This window comes from Trichomycterus rosablanca, chromosome 1, assembly GCF_030014385.1.
Source record: "Trichomycterus rosablanca isolate fTriRos1 chromosome 1, fTriRos1.hap1, whole genome shotgun sequence".
Classification (NCBI taxonomy): Eukaryota; Metazoa; Chordata; class Actinopteri; order Siluriformes; family Trichomycteridae; genus Trichomycterus; species Trichomycterus rosablanca.
Genome location: NC_085988.1, coordinates 79,879,654 through 79,898,731, shown reverse-complemented (window position 1 = coordinate 79,898,731; position 19,078 = coordinate 79,879,654). Strand labels below are relative to the sequence as shown.

Below are 19,078 nucleotides of genomic sequence, written 5' to 3'. Positions count from 1 at the left end.
AATCATGCAATTTGCTATGAAATGTGTTTGTGTTTAGCCATGTAACATTTTTCATTTGCATAGCGTGTAAAATTTAAGGTGCAATATGTAATCATATGGCAAATGTCCCTTCTCTCAATGTAAAAGTGAGCTTCTCTACATACGTGATCATCTCTGTGTAGTCTGTGCTCAAAAGAACAAGCCAGTAAAGTATTTTGCTCCTGAATGTATTTACAGTTTATGTACAGTCTATTTCTTTGCACAGTTAAAAACACGACTCGGGTAACTGAGTTTGGAAAACTCCCAGTCAATTCTGTGGATGCAGAGGGGTGTCAAAACACGGACTAATTCTATTATTTAATTTATGAGTGTTATTTAATGACTGCTGTGAAATGTGGCTCTTTTCTATAAACATCAGTGAAATCTGTGAATGTTTCTGAAAAACTAGGTCTGTGTATTTAATTAATTTATTTCCAGGACAATAATTTTAAATATGTTATCTTTTTGTGTAGCAGTTCAAATTTTTTATTATTAGCCATTTTATTTAAACAAAATAATTTTGCATGTTCATCAAAACCATATGATTTCGTCGAATACATTTTTAGGATTTGTTTCTGAGAATAATGGATTTTAATTTGACCTAATAATAGTTTTTACACATGTAAGCTGTGCGCCCTATATCCATATCATTAACTGATCTTACTCAAACTGTTTCCTTTACCTTATAGATTGTTCCATTGTACTCACAAGTCTTCTCAACTGTAAGAAACACAAAACGAATATCGTAATTAATATATGTTCATTAAATGTTTTGAAACAGCCACATCATGAGTATATAGCAGTTAATAATATTAGAACCTATTATATACTATATATAATTATATGGTATATAATATATATGACACCGATCAGACATAACATTATGACCACCTTCCTAATATTGTGTTGGTCCCCCTTTTGCTGCCAAAACAGACCTGCAACTGTGATGCACTGTGTATTCTGACACCTTTCTATCAGAACCAGCATTAACTTCTTCAGCAGTTTGAGCTACAGTAGCTCGTCTGTTGGATTGGACCACACGTTCCAGCCTTCGCTCCCCACATGCATCAATGACCCTTGGTTGCCGGTTTACTGGGAACACCCCACAAGAGCTGCAGTTTTGGAGATGTTCTGACCCAGTTGTCTAGCCATCACAACTTGGCCCTCGTCAAACTCGTTCAAATCCTCACGCTCGCCCATTTTTTCTGCTTCTAACATCAACTTTGAGGATAAAATGTTCACTTGCTGCCTAATATATTCCACCCACTAACAGGTGCCGTGATGAAGAGATAATCAGTGTTATTCACTTCACCTGTCAGTGGTCATAATGTTATGCCTAGACATTGTATATATATATATATATATATATATATATATACTGTATATATATATATATATATAGGTGGAGTACCGCATGTCGGGTTGTCGCAGCAGTCAGTGGTGATAGTGAAGCCTGGTCTGCAGGTGGGGGTTGGAGGGGTTGGTTTTGGCTGGCACTCTTCTGTCCGGGTCTGGTTATTACATGTACATGTGTGGCAGTTCGACTCCCATGTCGCCCCGATCTATAAAAGACATGAAAAATTATCAGAATAACATTTTAATTCTATACTCATGAGTTTTACATGGAGGTTTACATTAGTCATATTTTTTAAATGATAGACGACTAAAGTCGACTCAACATTTTTAAATGATTACGTTCAGTCTCTGTCTTTACTGATTAATTTTGTAAATGCAGGTCAGGAATTTGCAGTTGCAGGTGTTTGAGTTAATATCTAACATTGGTAATATACTGTAGTTTAACATAGCAACACTAATATTCTCACACTCACCCACTGATTTGTGGGTAATTAGAGACCCTTTCAAATATTATTGCATCAGAAAGAAAGTAATATTTTACCGGCATTGGTTCTCCCAGTGGTCCTTTGCAGTCTGTTAAAAAAAAATTATTATTGGCACAAACATAGTAGAGAAATTACTTTTAAATTACAAGCAGTTTAAATCTTCATAGCAAATTCACTGTTAGCTAGTAAAATTGCTAAATTAAAAAAAAATCCCTTAGGGATGAATAAAGTATTTGTCTGTCTGTCTGTCCATCAATCCATCCATCCATCCATCCATCCATCCATCCATCTATCTATATATACAGTGTATCACAAAAGTGAGTACACCCCTCACATTTCTGCAGATATTTAAGTATATCTTTTCATGGGACAACACTGACAAAATGACACTTTGACACAATGAAAAGTAGTCTGTGTGCAGCTTATATAACAGTGTAAATTTATTCTTCCCTCAAAATAACTCAATATACAGCCATTAATGTCTAAACCACCGGCAACAAAAGTGAGTACACCCCTTAGTGAAAGTTCCTGAAGTGTCAATATTTTGTGTGGCCACCATTATTTCCCAGAACTGCCTTAACTCTCCTGGGCATGGAGTTTACCAGAGCTTCACAGGTTGCCACTGGAATGCTTTTCCACTCCTCCATGACGACATCACGGAGCTGGCGGATATTCGAGACTTTGCGCTCCTCCACCTTCCGCTTGAGGATGCCCCAAAGATGTTCTATTGGGTTTAGGTCTGGAGACATGCTTGGCCAGTCCATCACCTTTACCCTCAGCCTCTTCAATAAAGCAGTGGTCGTCTTAGAGGTGTGTTTGGGGTCATTATCATGCTGGAACAATGCCCTGCAACCCAGTTTCCGGAGGGAGGGGATCATGCTCTGCTTCAGTATTTCACAGGAGTACATATTGGAGTTCATGTGTCCCTCAATGAAATGTAACTCCCCAACACCTGCTGCATTCATGCAGCCCCAGACCATGGCATTCCCACCACCATGCTTGACTGTAGGCATGACACACTTATCTTTGTACTCCTCACCTGATTGCCGCCACACATGCTTGAGACCATCTGAACCAAACAAATTAATCTTGGTCTCATCAGACCATAGGACATGGTTCCAGTAATCCATGTCCTTTGTTGACATGTCTTCAGCAAACTGTTTGCGGGCTTTCTTGTGTAGAGACTTCAGAAGAGGCTTCCTTCTGGGGTGACAGCCATGCAGACCAATTTGATGTAGTGTGCGGCGTATGGTCTGAGCACTGACAGGCTGACCCCCCACCTTTTCAATCTCTGCAGCAATGCTGACAGCACTCCTGCGCCTATCTTTCAAAGACAGCAGTTGGATGTGACGCTGAGCACGTGCACTCAGCTTCTTTGGACGACCAACGCGAGGTCTGTTCTGAGTGGACCCTGCTCTTTTAAAACGCTGGATGATCTTGGCCACTGTGCTGCAGCTCAGTTTCAGGGTGTTGGCAATCTTGTTGTAGCCTTGGCCATCTTCATGTAGCGCAACAATTCGTCTTTTAAGATCCTCAGAGAGTTCTTTGCCATGAGGTGCCATGTTGGAACTTTCAGTGACCAGTATGAGAGAGTGTGAGAGCTGTACTACTAAATTGAACACACCTGCTCCCTATGCACACCTGAGACCTAGTAACACTAACAAATCACATGACATTTTGGAGGGAAAATGACAAGCAGTGCTCAATTTGGACATTTAGGGGTGTAGTCTCTTAGGGGTGTACTCACTTTTGTTGCCGGTGGTTTAGACATTAATGGCTGTATATTGAGTTATTTTGAGGGAAGAATAAATTTACACTGTTATATAAGCTGCACACAGACTACTTTTCATTGTGTCAAAGTGTAATTTTGTCAGTGTTGTCCCATGAAAAGATATACTTAAATATCTGCAGAAATGTGAGGGGTGTACTCACTTTTGTGATACACTGTATATATATATATATATATATCTGTCTATCTATCTATCTATCTATCTATCTATCTATCTATCTATCTATCTATCTATCTATCTATCTATCTAAGTATGTCTATCTATCTATCTATCTATCTATCTATCTATCTATCTATCTATCTATCTATCTATCTATCTATCTATCTATCTATCCATCTATCTATCCATCTATCTATCTATCTATCTATCTATGTCAGTATGTCTATCTATCTATCTATCTATCTATCTATCTATCTATCTATCTATCTATCTATCTATCTATCTATCTATCTATATCTGTCTGTCTGACTATCTATCTATCTATCTATCTATCTATCTATCTATCTATCTATCTATCTATCTATCTATCTATCTATCTATCTCAGTATGTCTATCTATCTATCTATCTATCTATCTATCTATCTATCTATCTATCTATCTATCTATCTATCTATCTATCTATCCATCTATCTATCTATCTATCTATCTATCTATCTATCTATCTATCTATCTATCTATCTATGTCAGTATGTCTATCTATCTATCTATCTATCTATCTATCTATCTATCTATCTATCTATCTATCTATATCTGTCTGTCTGACTATCTATCTATCTATCTATCTATCTATCTATCTATCTATCTATCTATCTATCTATCTATCTATCTATATCTGTCTGTCTGACTATCTATCTATCTATCTATCTATCTATCTATCTATCTATCTATCTATCTATCTATCTATCTATCTATCTATATCTGTCAGTATGTCTATCTATCTATCTGTCTGTCTGTCTGTCTGTCTGTCTGTCTGTCTGTCTGTCTGTCTATCTATCATCTATCTGTCTATCTTACTGACTATCTATCTATCTGTCTGTCTGTCTGTCTGTCTGTCTGTCTGTCTGTCTGAATATCTATCTATCTATCTATCTATCTATCTATCTATCTATCTATCTATCTATCTATCTAATCTCTGTCTGTATCATCTAACTGTCTGTCTATATATCTCTCTGTCTGACTATCTGTCTGTCTCACTATTTATTTATCTGTCTGTCTGATTATTTATCTGTCTGACTGTCTGTCTATATATCTCTCTGTCTGTCTGACTATCTACCTGTCTGTCTGACTATTTATTTATCTGTCTGTCTGACTATTTATCTCTCTGCCTGGCTAACTATCTATCTTGTCTGTCTGACTATCTGTCTGTCTATCTGTCTGACTATCTCTCTGTCTGTCTGTCTGGCTGTCTGTCTGTCTATCGGTCAGTCTGTCTGTCTAAATATCTATCTACCCGTCTGACTATCTATTTGTCTGTCTGTCTATCTCTCTGTCTGTCTGACTATCTATCTACTGTATCTATCCATCTACCTATCTGTCTGTCTATATATCTCTCTGTCTGTCTGACTATTTATTTATTTGTCTGTCTGACTATTTATTTGTCTGACTGTCTGTCTATCAGTCTGTCTGTCTATCTGTCTTAATATCTATCTATCTAATTTAAATTCTTATAGGAACCTGATAGGTTATAGAGGTAAAATTAGGTTTAAGTTTCCAAAAATATGTGGTTTTAACACATTTATGTCAGTTTTTGCTTTCAACCAGCAACAGTTAGCAAACCAAGCAATGACCTGCCTAATCCAGCAGTAGTTTAGTAATTTACTACTATTTTGTGTTAAAGTAAAAACATTATTAAGAGTTCTCTGTGCTCCCTGTGGAAAATGGTTTTTCATTTGCCTGCCATATTTGTTAACACTACAAGGTAAGTTAACTTAACATAACCTAACAGAATAATACTTTTTGCACCAGTAAACTAATAATCAAATGTTTGTTTTTATAACCATAAGTTAAAAAATCAGTAATTCACACATAAGAGGCACAGCAACCACAATGTGAATTACATAACAAACAAATCACACATACATTTATTTTACGAATACTTGAGTTTGTGAATAATAAATTATAATATCAGATGACTAATTTTACTTTTATCTAACTCACTCTTTCTATATGGGATTCATTTTGCCCTTTTTTTTGCTTTTTACTGTCCAGTTTTTAAAATGTTTGTGTTTAAATAAATCTACTTCACTGTTGCTGTTAATGACCCATAAAAAACAGCATTTACGTACTTGTGCATTCTGACACACAGATCTGCTTGTGTTTTCCTGCAAGAACCTGATCGTCTGGGCAGAAGCAACCAGATCTCATGCTGTCTGTAACATTCTCTGCCACTCTGCAAAACACAAACACATCCTTTACATTTTACATTACATTTGAAATTAATTCTGCTGAGGGCCTCACAGCAAAAAGGTCCTGGGTTCAATCCCCAGGTGGGATCGGTCCGGGTCCTTTTTTGTGTGGAGTTTTTATGTTCTTCCCATGTCTGTATGGGTTTCCTCCGGGAGCTCCGGTTTCCTCTCACAGTCCAAAGACGTGCAAGTGTTGACATGACTGTGTTTGACATTAAAGACTTAAACTGAAGAATTTTGATGAAACTGATGTGTAATGAGTAACTACCTGTCTTGTCATGAATGTAACCAAGGTGTGTAAAACATGACATTAAAATCCTAATAAATACATTCTGCTAAGAAATCAGTCCTTGTGTTGAGATTATAGACATCACGCTTACCCGCCATGGCAGACTTTGACTGGAGTGTCGCGGCACTCGTCAAACTGCATTCCTTCAGGACAAGTGATGTCTGAGAAGAAATCATATCATACATCAGATCAGTGCCCTAACAGTGGATCTCCATGTTCCTTCTCCTCTGTACAGGCACCTCGGGCTACTAAGCAGGGTCCTTGCACAGCGTTTGAAGACCCCACCCACTTATTAGTCGAGTCTTTTCCCACACAGCAGACTGATGGCCAATTTTGTCAGCTGCAGGCACTGCCAATTGTGCCCGCTAGAAGGCGCCCAGCCGACCAGTAGCAGAGCTGAGACTCGAACCGGGAGTTCAGAATCCCAGCACTGCATTTTTTCTGCATCTATCCGACTAGAGAGTCATGAACCTGGACAGACAACATGTTTAGTAGCTTATGTACACTACGTCTTTCTTACCACAGATTCCATCAGTAAGGTTTCTCCAGGCCACACAGACGCCACTCTTTTTGCAGTGATCAGCTAAACTTTCCAGCGGAGAGCACACGGTGATGTTCTTCTGACTTAAGCAGTAATCAAACTTGCAGTTCTTCACCATGGTCTCAACGTCAGTGTCTTGACTGCAGCTTTTGAATATTCTGAGGTAAAAACATCAGACGTTAATCAGCAAAAAAGTTAGAGAGAAAAGGTTTTAATATGATTGCATGATGGTTGGTAGAAGATTAGAAACCATGAACAGATTAAACAGTTTTAAGCACCATAAGCGATATTAATAAAAAGACACAAAAATTGGTATCTATAAATGTAATAAATAATTAACTTACTCATGTGTTTAATTAATAATCAGATCAGGGTTGATTTCTAAACTAGAGCTGATCAAAAATATGTAATATGTACATAAATAACTGGTATGGGTAACTGCCTTATAATGAGAAATATAAAAAAGTAAAATTTCAAATAGTAATAATAGTAGTAATAATAATAATAATACATATACTTTACTGGGTAATTTGCATTATGAGGCGTCCTAGCAATCCTACGGCAATTCAGTTAGCAATCGGTTAGTCAAAATATCCAAAATGTCGAAGTGTAAAGCAGCTAAAATCATGACTCGGGTAACTGAGTTTGGAAAAATCCCAACCAATTCTGTGGACACAGAGGGGGGCGCGTCAAAACAGACGAGTATTTTTGTATTTAAGACAGAACATGAAGCCTCTCACCATCGCTGGATGTTCTGGGTTTACTTTCAACTGTTAAGGTAGGCTGTGCTGTGCATTGTAGCTTCTATTTATTCTGTCATTCAATTTATGAGTGGAATTTAATGACTGCCATGAAATGTGGCATGTTTCTTTAAAAATCTGTGAAATCTGTGATTTAAAAAAAAAAATTAAGCACATTTTCCGGTGAATTTTGTAGGGCCCTAATTATAATACTATGGAACAAATGTTTGAAATTGCTTTGTTTTATTATTATTATTATTATTATTATTATTGTTATTATTATTATTGTTATTATTATTATTATTATTAGTGTTATTATTAATATTGTTGTTATTATTAATGTTGTTATTTTATTATTATTATTATTGTTATTATTATTATTATTGTTATTTTTTATTGTTACTATTATTATTTAAACATATCTAGACAAGTGTAAAATAGAAGTGAGGCTCACTCATGTCTGAGGATGTCACAGAGTGGAGCTTTGCAGATTGTTGGTGGTGGTGGTGGTGGGATGTCAGGAGTGCAGGAGACATTTTGGCGGGTCCGTTGGCAGTAAGGTTTTTGAGGGTCGTCCTCTATCCACTCGTATGCAGTCATATTACAGCAGCTCTCGCTCTCGATGGTTCCATCCCTGCGTGTACACGAAGGACCACCGCACACACCTGCAAATCACAGCGAAAGCATTAACTGGAATACTTAAACATTTAGTCTGACTAAATTTAGGCTTACTATAGAATCAAAGTAACACCATGGGTTCAAATTCAAAATTTTGGGTGTGTGTCTTATCTTGGACATTTTGACTGTGTCACATACCAGGGATTCTCTGTTCACCACGTTTACCAAATATGTGCTATTTATTTCAGCAATTTTCTTATCTAGTACTGTTTTGCAAAAGATGTCGGCAGTGCATTAACCAGGCACCTACCACATTGTCCGTGGGTGTTCTGGGAGAAGTGCTCGCTTGCAAGCTTGATCCGCAGGGTGTTAAACATGGAGAGAGAGACGTACGAGCGAATCTTGTCGATGTAGACACTGATATCCCTTTCTGATCCCTCAAACCTAATTCCATCCTGGTTATAAGGAGGCTGGATTATCTGCTGATTCAGCAAAGCCTGGAAAACATATAGAGAATTTTTTTAACTCATTTAGTTATGTCTAGTAACTACAGGGGCATGATCCTGGAAAGGGCTGTGGTGGGTCCGGTGCCCACTGGAAACACTGAGCACGAGGTAATGGGGTACTGGGATAAACCTTTGGAAAATATTACAATTGCAGTTGGTGCAGTGGGTAGTGCTGGGTTTGATTCCCCGGGCCGGACGGCCAGGGTACCTTCTGTGTGGAATGTGCATGTTCCCCGTGTCTGCGTGGGTTTCCTCCGGGTGCTCTGGTTTCCTCCGTCAAGTCCACAGACATGCAGTCAGGCCAACTGGAACTCATAGAAATCTCCCTGAGTGTGTGTGTGTGTGTGTGTGTCCTGTGATGGACTGGCAACCTGTCCGGGGACTTTCCTGCCTTTCGCCCAATGAATCCAACCCACCGCGACCCTGACCAGAATTAAGCAGTAATGAATAAAAATACAATACAGAGGCACCCAGGTGGCGCAGCGGGATATTCCGTGGTTCGAAACTCGGCGTTGCCACCGGTCGGATGGGCGCCATCTGGCGGGCACAATTGGCAGTGCCTGCAGCAGATACTAATTGGCCACCGTATCTGCAATGTGGGGGCCGGACTATGTGTGGGGTGGGATCTTCATACGCTGTGTAAGGACCCCGATTGGCAGAGACGCCAGTGCAAAATGCAGGGGCGAGAAGAGGAGGGCTGTACATGTGTCGAAAGAGGCGTGTACAGTGACGTGCTCTCCTCGGATGCAATTAGGTATCCCTCAGCAGCGGAAGACAAATTAAGTGTGCTAAATCGGGAGGAAAATACGTAGAAAATGCATTTAAAAAAAACACTACAAGGTATAATACAACAATTTAAAACAACAGTGTGACAGGGACTCATTTTTATATCAAACTCTAAGGTCATGCTGATATAAAACTTGCTTGACTGTGAGCAGTGTCTCCCTCATCCCAGCATGTTCCTACTAGACCCATTTTTGCTAGTTTCAAAGCTGATGTTTCGATCATTACACAGAAATGCCCAGTCTTACTTTGTCTCTGTCTGAACTTTTTTTGTGTTGTAGGCATCAAAATCAATATAGTTGTTTATTCAGTCATTGTCTGTTTTACCACCATTTTATCCTGGCTAGGGTCTCGGTGGGTACAATTCACCAGGAAAAAGGTAGGAAACACCTTGGAAAAGTCACCAGTCTATTACAGGGCAAACACACACACACACATACACTATATTGCCAAAAGTATTCACTCACCCATCCAAATCATTGATTTCAGGTGTTCCAATCACTTCCATGGCCACAGGTGTATAAAACCAAGCACCTAGGCATGCAGACTGCTTCTACAAACATTAGTGAAAGAATGGGTCGCTCTCAGGAGCTCAGTGAATTCCAGCGTGGTTCCGTGATAGGATGCCACCTGTGCAACAAGTCCAGTCATGCAATTTCCTCACTACTAAATATTCCACAGTCGACTGTCAGTGGTATCATAACAAACTGTAAGCGAGTGGGAATGACAGCAACTCAGCCACAAAGAGGTGGGCCATCTAAAATGACAGAGCGGGGTCAGCGGATGCTGAGGCGCATAGTGCGCAGAGGTTGCCAACAGACCAATTGCGAGTCAATCGCTACAGACCTCCAAACTTCATGTGGCCTTGGACATGAAGGCCTTAAGTTGGGCTCGGCCCCTTAGTTCCAGTGAAAGGAACTCTTAATGCTTCAGCATACCAAGAGATTTTGGACAATTTCATGCTCCCAACTTTGTGAAAATAGTTTGGGGATGGCCCCTTCCTGTTCCAACATGACTGCGTACCAGTGCACAAAGCAAGGTCCATAAAGACGTGGATGAGCCAGTTTGCTGTGGAAGAACTTGACTGGCCTGCACAGAGTCCTGACCTCAACCCGATAGAAACCTTTGGGATGAATTAGAGCGGAGACTGTGAGCCAGGCCTTCTCATCCAACATCAGTGTCTGACCTCACAAATGCACTTCTGGAAGAATGGTCAAGAATTTCCATAAACAAACTCCTAAACCTTGTGGAAAGCCTTACCAGAAGAGTTGAAGCTGTTATAGCTGCAAAGGGTGGGGCGACATCATATTAAACCCTATGGATTAAGAATTGGAGTCACTCAAGTTCATATGTGTGTGAAGGCAGACGAGCGAATACTTTTGACAATATAGTATATCTAGGGCAATTTTAGTATCACCAGTTGACCTGACTGCAGGTCTTTGGACTTGTGGGAGGAAACCAGAGCTCTGGAGGAAACCCACACAGAGATGGGGAGAACATGCAAACTTTAGAAATCAGGGGATCGAACCCAGGACCTTCTTGCTGTGAGACCTTAGCTTTTTATGCAAAACAATTTAAATCTTTTCTTTACACCTATACCTATAATAAACAGTTAACAATTACAAGACTGGCTTCCATAAGCATAATAAACATGTCAGAGTCACGTTGCTTAATTTACCATCTACACATCCAAATGCTGGTACGTACCTTCACTTCGTCTTCAGGTTCCACTTCAAGCAGAACTGTGTTGTTGTGGTACTTCACAATTACGCCCCTGACGCAGGAACCAAGCGGCTCGCAGTAATAAGTGTCAATGCTGATGCGGAGATGGTGACGTGGAGTCTTTTCCTCCACCAGCGTGTAGGTGCAATTTTCCAGAAAGTCAAAGGTAGTGCTTGAGAAGGAATTGTAGTGTGGGTCACCATAGACCTCACATTGACCTAAGATAAACAATGAGGGAATGTTAGCATAAAATACATTTGGACAATTGGTGTTGGATGTATACACTGATCAGCCATAACATTAATACCACCTCCACTCACTGTCCATTTTATCAGCTCCACTTACCATATAGGAGCACTTAGTAGTTCTACAATTACTGACTGTAGTCCATCTGTTTCACTGCATGCTTTGTTAGCCCCCTTTCATGCTGTTCTTTGTGAGTAGAATGGCCGTGCGGTGATGTTTAAGGAGGCTACTTTAGTCAGGATGCCACAGATGAGGGATAACCCTCTTTTATTAGACACACTTTGGTCCAAAAAAAAACACTATTCAATAATCAATAAATGATAATCAAAAAAAATTTAAGAAAGAAATAAACAAACTCCAATTTTAAGGAAATACAAACAAATAAGTCAATCAAAATACTCAGTCCCTTTAAGTCAGTAGGTGTTCTCCACTCAACCTCTCAGTCTAGACTGAAGATCCATGTTCAGTTACCTGAATATAGGTGCTTGGACTAAACCATTTCTCATATAACAGAACCAAACAAATCAATTATTTAAACTAGACCTTATTTTACCAAATAATCATAATCACAGTGTATCAATGTCTTACCATAACCTCTGTGGCAATGTTTATATAATATAACAGAACATCTGTACAGTATTTACACTTTCCAAATTTTCCCGGAAAATCCCCCTATTGCTGCATGCGAGATGGTATGCGCCACGCTACGGAAACCCGGAAATAGTCCTCGCGCACCTTTCTCCGGTTTTGTTCGGACGTCCCGCAAAATGGCTGCAAGACGACTATTCAGTAAGTTTATGGAATAGTTTTTAAAATATTATTATTATTGTAGTAATGTAGATTTTTAAATGTGTTTTTTCTGTGTTTACAGATTCCAGTCCCTGAATTATGTTCTCCGTTTTTTTCCCACACAACACCACCATTTTTATATTTATAATAAAGTTTCTTTAAAGCATATCTTGAGTTTTTAAGTTTTTTCCATATGTAACGGACAGCAGCTCCGTTACATTTCCCCCCCCTTCCACAGACGACCCCTGTCGTCACAAGTGGAAAACAAATGCCCGGGCCAATAATCTGGGCTTTTATATGCATTGCTCTTAATCCTCATCCTCCGGGATGCGTGACAGGAAATCCGCCACTTTGTTCGTTGCCCCTGGTCTGTAGTGGACAGTGAATGAGTAGGGCTGGAGTGACAGGTACCACCTGGTAATGCGCGAGTTACTGTCTCTCATCCTGTTCAGCCACTGTAGCGCCCGGTGGTCTGTCTCCAACAGAAAGTGTCGTCCTAGCAGGTAATACCGAAGTGAGTCCAGTGCCCACTTAATTGCTAGACACTCCTGCTCTACTGCCGAATATCTACTTTCCCTGGGGTTAAGTTTACGGCTCAGGAACGCCACTGGTCTGCGCTCTCCATACACCTCTTGTAGAAGCACTGCTCCCAGGCCAATCCCTGACGCATCTGTCTGGACAATGAAGGGCTTCTTAAAGTCTGGGCTCAACAAGATAGAGTCCCTGCACACTGCTTCCTTCAAGTCCTGGAATGCCTGCTTGCCTTGCGCTGTCCACACCACCTTGTTGGGTGCCGCTGCCTTGGTAAGGTCTGAAAGCACAGCTGCCCTGGCCGAAAAGTTAGGAACGAACCGTCTGTACCATCCCATCAGACCCAAGAAAGATCTCACCTTCTTCTTGGTATTAGGCAAACTGCAGCTCCGAATGGCATCAACTTTCTCCAGCTGGGGACGGATGACTCCTCCTCCAATGATGAAGCCCAGGTAGCTGACTTCCTTCTGGGCCAGCACACACTTCTTTGGGTTGATGGTTAGCCCCGCTCTTTAGATACGCTGGAATATTTGCTGCAGATGGTCACAATGGTCCCTCCAGGTCTCACTATAGATCACCACATCATCCAGGTAGGCAGCCGCAAAGTCACTGGTGCCCTTTAACACCTGGTCCATTAGGCGCTGAAAAGAAGCTGGTGCCCCCTGCAGACCAAATGGCATCACTTTAAACTGAAAAAGTCCAAAAGGTGTGCGAAACGCTGTAAGCTCCTTGGCCCTCTGTGTCAAGCCCATCTGCCAGTAGCCTTTACAAAGGTCAATTGTTGAAATAAACTTTGCTTTACCCAGTCTCTCCACTAAATCATCAATTCTTGGCATTGGGTAGGGGTCCGTCTTTGTGAGGGCATTAACTTGTCTAAAATCAATGCAGAACCTTATTGTCCCATCCTTTTTAGGGACCAGAACCACAGGGCTGCACCACTCACTGGTCGAAGGCTCAATGATCTCCATGGAGAGCATAGTGTCCAGTTCCTCCTTCAGAACCCCAAGCATCCTTTCTGGAACCCGGTAGCTCTTCTGCTTGGCTCCCGACTCCTCTTTAATGACAATGTCATGTTCTACCAGTGTTGTTAGTCCTGGCATTTCTTGGAACAGGTCTGGGTCGAGCAATACCTCCAGTCGGCATCTCTGGTCTGGTTCCAGGTGCTTCAGATCCAGTGCCTGGGATGTTCTCTGTACTGGAAAGTATTGTTCCTCTGGCTCCTCCTCCTCTGTTATGGCCCGAACAAAAAGTTGTCTCTCCACTGTCTGCTCCCTTGGGTGGAACTGTTTAAGCAGGTTGACATGGAAGTTCTGTGTGGTCTTCTTTCTGTCAGGCATGTATATCTCATATGTGACACTTCCAGTCTTTCTTAGCACTTCATATGGTCCCTGCCACTTTGCCAGCAGCTTGCTCTCCTGAGATGGCAACAGCAACAACACCTTCTGCCCTGGCATGAATGACCTTTCTCTGGCCTTCTGGTCATACCAGGTCTTTTGGTTCCTTTGTGCATTTTGCATATTCTCCTGAGCCAGTGATGTCATCTCCTCCAAGCGCTGCCTCATCTGGACCACATACCTGACCACATTCTTCTGGCCATCCCTGGGACCTTCCCATTTCTCCTTCAGGAGGTCCAATGGCCCCCTCACCTGGCGACCGTAGAGGAGCTCAAATGGTGAGAATCCTGTCGAGGCTTGTGGCACTTCTCTGTAGGCAAACAGCAAGTAGGGTAGCCACTGGTCCCAGTCCGAGCCTGTCTCAGACACAAAACGACGGAGCATGTTCTTGAGGGTTTGGTTAAATCGCTCTACCAACCCATCTGTCTGTGGATGATAGGGGGTCGTTCTGATGCCTTTTATCCCCAGCAGCTGATACACCTGCCCCAGAAGTACCGACAGAAAGTTGGTGCCTTGATCTGTCACCACTTCTCTTGGCAAGCCCACTCGCGAAAACAGTTGCACTAGGCAATTTGCCACCTGTCTTGCCTTCACACATCTTAAGGGGAAAGCCTCTGGGTATCTTGTGGCATAGTCACACACCACCAAAATGTATCTGTTGCCAGCTCTACTCCTCTCCAGCGGCCCAACTATGTCCATTCCCATGCGGGTAAATGGGGTGTCAATAATTGGCAGTGGGTGCAAGAATGCTGGGGCTACCTTCCTTCCAGATGTCAGCTGACACTCTGTGCATGTTTGTATATATTTACTTACGTCCGTGTATAACATTGGCCAACTGAAGCGACTTGCAATCCTGTCCAAGGTTTTGTGTTTTCCCAAGTGTCCTGCCCATGGAACTGAATGTGCCAGTGCCATGACTTTGGGTCTGAATGATGCTGGGACAGCCAGTGCCTCCATTTCTCCTTTTACTTGGTACAGAATGTTATTTTTCAGTACGTATTTCTCTTCTGCCAAGCAACTCACTGCCCCTTGTTGTTTCCCATCAATCTCCGTCACCTAAAATTGGGAGGTCCTGGCCCAAGATGACTTCATGAGGCAGGTGTTGGGCCACCGCTGCTCTTAGCAAAAATGTCTGGCCTTTGACTGTCAGATAAACTTCAGTAGTAGGGTATTCTCTTATGTCACCATGGACGCAGCAGACCTTTACTCGGGTCTGACCAGGCAGCTCATCTTCAGGGACCAAGCTCTCCAATACCAATGTCTGGGTGCTACCTGTATCCACCAGGGCCCTGGCCGACTGTCCATTGACCAGCACCTGCACCAGATTGTCTATGGTGTTTTCTTATGGATACAGGGGACTTGGACGAGGCACATAACACATGGCAGAATTCTTAGACTTCCTTGCCTGGCAGTATGGTTTGGTATGTCCCTTCTCTCCACAGTGGAAGCATATGAGGTCGTCCTTAGATCCTGAAGACTGTCTGGGTATGGTTGGTCTGTGAGCACGACTTTCACCGCCTCCATATGATGGACTTCTGGCTTCTGGTTTCCAGCGGCTAAAGGGAATGCTCTTAGTACCTTGACGTGCAGACCGGTAGACCTCTGCTAGTCTTGCTGCCTCCTCTGCTGTTTTGGGGTCATGCTCCTTGATCCAGACTTGCATCTCTATGCTCACCATTCGCATAAATTGTTCCATTATAATGAGCTCGGAAATCTGATCCACTGTGCTCTGTTCCGGATTCACCCATTTCCCCAACAGCTCCTTCAGGCGCACATACAGTTCCTTTGGTGATTCTCCCGGCAGTATTTCCATTGAACGGAACCTCTGTCTGTAGGTCTCTGCATTAATATCATATTTTTTTAGGATAGCCTCTTTCACTCTTTGATAATCTTCAGAGTCCTCTTTGTCCATGGCTACAAAAGCACTGCGGGCTTTTCATGTGAGCAAGGGCACCAATCTGATTGTCCATGTTGACTCTGGCCATTGGCACACAGCAGCAATACGCTCAAAAGTTGTCAGAAAGTGCTCCACGTTATCTTCCTTTGTGAGTGGGTGCAACTTTGGCTCTACCATGCAGATCCCTCGCTCTGATGGTATGTGTGGTGACACCGCTCTGGACCTGGATGCTTCGCTGCCCTCCCGGATGTCTCCAACCTGGCCCTGGAGTAGCTGAAACTGATGCTGCATACTCCGCCAGCACTGGTCCTGCCGTGCCATCTCTTGCTCCAGCTTTTCATCCCGGGTTGCTTGCGACTTCAGCAGAGCCTTTACTAGTCCCGTCAGCTCCGCCACCATGCTCTCCGCTGAGCTTCCTGTTGCAGCTGTAGGCCTTTGGTCTTCTGCTGCACTTGCCATGTCCAGGTCCCCATCATCCTGGTCCTCACTCCTCTCTCGCCTTGTCTTTGGAGCCATGTTTTTTTTCAGTCTCCTTAAGCAAATGCCTTTAATCCTGACACCGATGTGTGTTTACTTCTGACACCAACTGTGAGTAGAATGGCCGTGCGGTGATGTTTAAGGAGGCTACTTTAGTCAGGATGCCACAGATGAGGGATAACCCTCTTTTATTAGACACACTTTGGTCCAAAAAAAAACACTATTCAATAATCAATAAATGATAATCAAAAAAAATTTAAGAAAGAAATAAACAAACTCCAATTTTAAGGAAATACAAACAAATAAGTCAATCAAAATACTCAGTCCCTTTAAGTCGGTAGGTGTTCTCCACTCAACCTCTCAGTCTAGACTGAAGATCCATGTTCAGTTACCTGAATATAGGTGCTTGGACTAAACCATTTCTCATATAACAGAACCAAACAAATCAATTATTTAAACTAGACCTTATTTTACCAAATAATCATAATCACAGTGTATCAATGTCTTACCATAACCTCTGTGGCAATGTTTATATAATATAACAGAACATCTGTACAGTATTTACACTTTCCAAATTTTCCCGGAAAATCCCCCTATTGCTGCATGCGAGATGGTATGCGCCACGCTACGGAAACCCGGAAATAGTCCTCGCGCACCTTTCTCCGGTTTTGTTCGGACGTCCCGCAAAATGGCTGCAAGACGACTATTCAGTAAGTTTATGGAATAGTTTTTAAAATATTATTATTATTGTAGTAATGTAGATTTTTAAATGTGTTTTTTCTGTGTTTACAGATTCCAGTCCCTGAATTATGTTCTCCGTTTTTTTCCCACACAACACCACCATTTTTATATTTATAATAAAGTTTCTTTAAAGCATATCTTGAGTTTTTAAGTTTTTTTCCATATGTAACGGACAGCAGCTCCGTTACATTCTTCAATGGTAGAATCCCCACAGGACCACCACAGAGTAGGTATTATTTAAGTGGTGGATCATTTTTAACATTGCAGTGACACTGACATGGTGGTGGTGTGTTAGTGTGTGTTGTGCTGGTATGAGTGGATCAGACACAGCAGCGCTGCTGGAGTTTTTAAATACCGTGTCCACTCACTGCCCACTCTATTAGACACTCCTACCTAGTTGGTCCACCTTGAAGATGTGAAGTCAGAGACGATCGCTCATCTATTGCTGCTGTTTGAGTTGGTCATTTTCTAGACCTTCATCAGTGGTCACAGGACGCTGCCCACGGGGCGCTGTTGGCTGGATATTCTTGATTGGTGGACTATTCTCAGTCCAGCAGTGACAGTGAGGGCAGTGACAATGAGGGCAGTGACAGCAGCGCTGCTGTGTCTCATACCAGCACAACACACACTAACACACCACCACCATGTCAGTGTCACTGCAGTGTTGATAATGATCCACCACCTAAATAATACCTGCTCTGCAGTGGTCCTTGGAGAGTCCTGACCATTAAAGAACAGCATGAAAGGGGGCTAACAAAGCATGCAGAGAAACAGATGGACTACAGTCAGTAATTGTAGAACTACAAAGTGCTTGTATATGATAAGTTGAGCTGATAAAATGGACAGTGAGTGTAGAAACAAGGAAATGGTTTTAATGTTATGGCTGATCAGTGTATGCTATAAGGTAGTGAAGGTCACAGGCTTGTAATACTGGTCGTTGGCATCATCTTTATGCACCACATTTTTTTTTGAATCTCTGGATCTTTTTTAAATGGTAATGTAGCTGGTGTAGCTGGTGAAATACCTTAATTCTGTGCATTTTTGTATTTTAGGTGGGTATAAACTCTTTATTGGATGGATAAATGTCAAACTGTGGAACTGTTCACCCATATAGTTTTTGTCCAGTGCCTAAACCTCAGCATCATCTAGACTGAACCTGTTCTTAAATTTACTTTTATACCCAGTCATGCGCTTTTGATTAAACAGGTGTTTTTTACTGAAACATAACTGCAATATTTTCGGCCATGGAGGAAACTTCCTACATATTTATCCAAAGGCCATGGATGCTACTGCTGGCCCATACCAATCAAAAACACATGTTTTTGGAATTGGGGTTGTAATGTTTTTTTTTCTTATTAACTTGTTTTTGGTCCGGCAGCACGGTGGCTCGGTGGGTAGCACTGTCGCCTCACAGCAAGAAGGGCCTGGGATCGATTCCCCAGGTGGGGCGATCCGGGTCCTTTCTGTGCAGAGTTTGCATGTTCTCCCCGTGTCTACGTGGGTTTCATCCGGATGCTCCGGTTTCCTCCCACAGTCCAAAAACATGCAGTCGGGTTAATTGGAGACACTGAATTGCCCTATAGGTGAATGTGTGTGTGTGTGTGTCTGCCCTGCAATGGACTGGAACCCAATCCAGTGTGTTACTGTGTGCCTTGCGCCCATTGAAAAGCTGGGATAATCTTCACCCCCCCACCCCTTTGTACTTACAGACTAGTGTTTGGTTTAAAGGAATATTTTGAAATCAATGCAG

The 19,078-nt window shown here is 41.9% G+C and overlaps 1 protein-coding gene and 1 long non-coding RNA gene across 2 annotated transcripts in view; one reads left to right on the top strand and one right to left on the bottom strand.

Moving 5' to 3' along the window:
• The window catches only part of LOC134328769 (uncharacterized), a 71,258-nt gene that overhangs the window by 4,585 nt on the left and 47,595 nt on the right, over nt 1-19,078 (bottom strand). Inside the window, exons 34-42 of the mRNA XM_063010025.1 lie at nt 11,239-11,471; nt 8,553-8,739; nt 8,079-8,289; nt 6,864-7,042; nt 6,435-6,504; nt 5,935-6,038; nt 1,916-1,947; nt 1,430-1,580; nt 701-738 (exon numbers count right to left, since the gene is read on the bottom strand). Of these exons, the coding sequence (XP_062866095.1) occupies nt 701-738; nt 1,430-1,580; nt 1,916-1,947; nt 5,935-6,038; nt 6,435-6,504; nt 6,864-7,042; nt 8,079-8,289; nt 8,553-8,739; nt 11,239-11,471 (1,205 nt within the window). The remainder of the gene's footprint in view (nt 1-700; nt 739-1,429; nt 1,581-1,915; nt 1,948-5,934; nt 6,039-6,434; nt 6,505-6,863; nt 7,043-8,078; nt 8,290-8,552; nt 8,740-11,238; nt 11,472-19,078) is intronic.
• On the top strand, nt 11,947-12,454 carry LOC134316052 (uncharacterized). Its single transcript, XR_010013055.1, has 2 exons — nt 11,947-12,288; nt 12,371-12,454. It is a non-coding gene; the product is annotated as an uncharacterized LOC134316052 (long non-coding RNA).